The following is a 4,674-nucleotide window of genomic DNA, read 5'->3' as shown; positions in this document are numbered from 1 at the left end:
CTCACCAGTTGCTCCCCCATTCAATAACGCATTCTACAAGAAGTTTCCTAGTTACCCTCAACTCTTTGTCTAAAATAAGCAAATTCAAAGGCATCATCATGAAAATGTAAAAAAATCTTTCTTCCACCACTTTGCTTCTTCCATCACTTTGCTTCCTCTCAAAATGGGTGTAGCCCAATAGCTGATTGATGCGAATCATACCAGCCTTTTTTTTATTATAATTAAAAATACTATTAGGTCTCATCCCTATCACACACATTTTTTTATGACCATTACATTGAATGCAGTCTTTTGTGTTTTGTCAACAGCTTCCTGCTGCACAATTGACAATATGCACACTTATAGGAAAGTGCGGTGGAACAAATAGCTTTTCATCAGACTTTCAAAAATAGAAAGTTGTTCATCAAGCACAATTGTTCAACAAAATCTCCATCTCTTCATGACACAAAGCCATCTTGAAAACGTATACAGAGCATGTAGCAGACAGTAATTGAGGCCATTTGCACTGTGTGTGACTTTGTGAGGCATGGGCTGTGTCAAGAGGGGGAACATGATTGCAAAGCAATTAACACACATTGTTGTCTGTATTTCTCTTCTGCCAATACAAGCAACAGTTGCTGCCATCTGTGATTTTTTTGTGATAGTGTGAGGGGCGTTCAGTATATAGTGCAGCACATTTTCTTTTTCTTGGCCAGTGCTGAATTTATTGTGGGGCATCATGGAATAATCCCATTTGACCCGCTGTCGTTTCTCGAAGTCCCAGTAGGTGGTGGTGCTATATGTTGCATTTGAAATGGCTTCTGTTATGGAGGTGTGTTTCAAGCAGCAAGCTGTCATTGAGTTTCTTTTGGCTAAAAACCAGAGCACTGCAAATATGCATAAGCGCTTGCAGAATGTCTAAGGAGACTTGTATGTACTCTTGTACAAAAAGGTGTGCATTATTCAGGAACACACATTTTCAATAACTTGCCAGCAGCCATAAAAAGCTCAACAACCAAGGAAATTCAGTTTAAGAAAAGACTAAAGGATTTATTGGTAGCCAACTCCATCTACTCCATTGATGAATTTCTCAGTAGAGCCAAATGATTTGTGTGTGTGTGTGTGTGTGTGTGTGTGTGTGTGTGTGTGTGTGTGTGTGTGTAAGTACAATCTAACTTCTGCACCATTTCAGTGCAGTAATATGTTCATTGTAAATAAGTGTTGTAGTAGTTCTATTATGTGTGTATTACCTTATTTAAAAAAAACAAAAAAAAAAAAAACTTTTTCTTTAATTTTAAATTCAGTGCATTAATGCGATGTTAGTAAATGAGTGTTTGTAAAATGTGGAAATGAAAATAAAAGTAGTGGGCAGAAATGATTTTTTTATAAACCTGATTGCACTGCTGTAATGTACATTAGAAAGCATATCATTTTTACTACATATACGCTTTACACTACAACACATGATCAAAACTGAATTGTACCTTATGGGTAGGTTTACTTGTAAGTCTCTTCATGAAGCACATTACATTAGCATTTTAGTGGGTGATACAACCCAATCACTTTATGCTTTGTTAACATTTTGATGGCTGGACAGCTAGGATGCCTCTAAACTATCTGACACTGTGTTTTTTCAGAATATATATAAAAACAAAGATGATGTGACTTACCAAACGAATGCGCTGGCAGGTTGATAGACACACAAACAAACACAAACATACACACAAAATTCAAGCTTTTGCAACCAACAGTTGCTTCATCAGGAAAGAGGGAAGTAGAGGGAAAGATGAAAGGATGTGGGTTTTAAGGGAGAGGGTAAGGAGTCATTCCAATCCCGGGATCAGAAAGACTTACCTTAGGGGGAAAAAAGGACAGGTATACACTCACACACACACACATATCCATCCGCACATACACAGTCACAAGCAGACATTCGACACGACTTTTCGAAGTTCTCAGACGTATTTTGAGTCTACTAGGCATTATTGCTGCAGTGTGCTGGCATCTAGGAGAACTAGTGTTAACTCGGTGTCGAATAGTAGCAGCTGTGTTAAGTCAAAGATTGTAATTATTACGTTCAAATCCACACGCTCGAAATGGCTAGTTCTTCATGTACAGTCCTTTCTGAGGAAGAGATTTTAGATCTTTAGAGCAATCTCTAAGTTAAAAACGAGAGTGAAAATTATTTTGATTATGATAATGATTCATTTCAAAACAATTCGAGTGACAATGATGAAGAAAACAGTGACAATGTGCATGTTTCTAGTGATTCAGCAGAGGATTCGTGGCGAATGTGGAGCGACACTGACACTGACTTTATGATTTTCCTTTGGACAAATCAAAGTGTGGTTTTATAACAGAAAGTAGTTCTGTTCCATCATCGCCCGCTGGATTCTTTCAATTAATTTTTACAGGTAACCTATTTCAACAAATAGCAGATGAAATGAATAGGTATGCTACATCAAAAATACGTAAAGTGACACCACTTCCACAACATTCTGCATGGTGGGACTGGAGAAATGTTACCATGGAAGAAATGAAATGCTTTCATGGTGTGCTACTGAATATGGCATTACAAAAGTGTAAGAACTTGGAGGACTTGTTTTCAAGAGAATGGTTACAATCATCCAACTTCTTCCGCGACTGTTTTAGTCGCGAACGATTTTTGCAAATTTTCTGGGCACTTCATGTTTCTAATCCGACGAGTGCTACATATGTCAACAGTCAGGTTCAGTCACGTCTAAGTAAAGTGTCAAATGTACTGAACTACTTGTCTGGCATGTTTCTCGAAATTTATCGACCATATCAGTATTTAGCTGCTGATGAATCTACAGTAACATTCAAGGGTCGTGTATTATTCAAAATGTACAATCCTCAAAAACCAACAAAATGGGGACTCAGAGTTTATGTAATTTTGGATTCATCAAATGGTTATATCTGCAATTTGATACCCTATTTTGGCGCTGTAACAACTAAGTCATTGATTTGTGCACACTTGAATTTTTCTGAGAGAATAGTTCTTCAGCTGCTAGCTAATATCAGAAATGCTACAGGGCAATCAGGGTATCATTTATACACTGGCCGTTTTTACACAAGTGTTGCATCAGCTGATGAGCTGTTGAAACAGAACATGCATCTCACAGGAACGATTCAGGCCAGTCGCAAAAACCTTCCAGCTGCAATCAAGAAAGGAGCTCTGCATCGAAGGAAGTACGAAATAAAATGCCTCCACAACAAAAAATTGATGGTTCTGGCATGGCAAGATAAACGAACAGTTCTCATGCTTTCTACAAAAGCAAATAAATGAGTGTCACTTATAGAAAGGAGAAACAGAAAGGAAAGGAAGAAATAAAGAAACCAAATGTGATTATTGATTATACTTCAAAGATGGGTGGAGTTGATCGATCTGACCATTTTATTTCCAGTTACGGTTTTCTAATGAAAAGTCTGAAGTGGTGGCAAAAACTATATTCTGGCTGTTGGAGGTAGGACTTGTAAACAGCCATTTACTATGCAAGAACCGCTGTGAGAAAAACAACTTGACAATACCGTCTCACAAAGCATTCCGTAAAAGTGTTATAAGAGGATTAGTTGCCAAAGAAAGAACTCAAGGACAGAAACGAGGACGTCGTTCAACTTCTGATGATGAGGAACGCTTGAATGGAAAGTTGCACATTATCAACAAGCTTCCTGGGAACAAGCATAAGGATTGTACAGTGTGCTCGGACAGAATAAAGAAAGTTGGCAGTCGTGAAACTGTGTATTACTGTGAAACATGCACACGAAACCCAGCTCTCCACCCTGAAGAGTGTTTCAAAAAATACCACACAATGGAAAGTTTTGTACAGTAAAAGCTTACGTAAATATATGAATGAAAGCACACATTTTGTTTTAATGTATACCCCAATTGTTGGCCAGCGGCCACATTGTTTCCACAAAGAGATTCGCGCAAATCTCTGCGGTGCACTGCCGCCCAGGTGGTGGTGATTTAAATAAGAGCGCGCGGAGCCGCCCTGTGTCTGCCTTACAGAGTGCAAAGGGTTAATAAATCTCTATTCGCAATGTAAATTGTGTCAGACATAGCGGATTTAAAAATGAAAAAGCTGGCATACTATGCTTACTTTCATTCCATAATGTCATACGGGACTATTTTTTGGGGCAATTCATCAAGCCAAGCTAAAGTTTTCCGAGCACAAAAATGTGTAATAAGAGTTATATGTGGTGTGTACTCAAGAAAATCCTGCAGAAGCCTGTTTAGGAAACTAGGAACACTAACTACCACTTCCCAATATATTTATTCCTTAATGAACTTTGTCATTAAAAATATATCACTTTTTCAAACCAACAGCTCAATTCATGGACTCAATACTATAAATAAGAATAATCTTCACAAGGATTTAAAGTCACTTACTCTTGTACAAAAAGGCGTGCATTATTCAGGAACACACATTTTCAATAACTTGCCAGCAGCCATAAAAAGCTTAACAACCAAGGAAATTCAGTTTAAGAAAAGACTAAAGGATTTATTGGTGGCCAACTCCTTCTACTCGATTGATGAATTTCTCAGTAGAGCCAAATGATTTGTGTGTGTGTGTGTGTGTGTGTGTGTGTGTGTGTGTGTGTGTGTGTGTGTGTAAGTACAATCTAACTTCTGCACCATTTCAGTGCAGTAATGTGTTCATTGTAAATAGGTGT

The 4,674-nt window shown here is 38.0% G+C and overlaps 1 protein-coding gene across 1 annotated transcript; it reads left to right on the top strand.

Annotated features, from left to right (window-relative positions):
- The first annotated feature begins 2,422 nt into the window (after positions 1-2,422).
- Positions 2,423-3,286, top strand: LOC124594713. The gene has a single exon (XM_047133081.1). It carries the CDS (start codon positions 2,423-2,425, stop codon positions 3,284-3,286), a length of 864 nt encoding a protein of 287 aa, XP_046989037.1.
- Positions 3,287-4,674: the final 1,388 nt, after the last annotated feature.

This window comes from Schistocerca americana, chromosome 2 (genome assembly GCF_021461395.2).
Source record: "Schistocerca americana isolate TAMUIC-IGC-003095 chromosome 2, iqSchAmer2.1, whole genome shotgun sequence".
Lineage (NCBI taxonomy): Eukaryota > Metazoa > Arthropoda > Insecta > Orthoptera > Acrididae > Schistocerca > Schistocerca americana.
Note: the sequence above shows the minus strand (reverse complement) of the source record. Positions and strands in the feature narration are given on the sequence as shown.

Coding starts and splice junctions, on each gene's coding strand:
- LOC124594713 (XM_047133081.1), top strand. CDS start 2,423: ATGAATAGGTATGCTACATCAAAAATACGTAAAGTGACACCACTTCCA.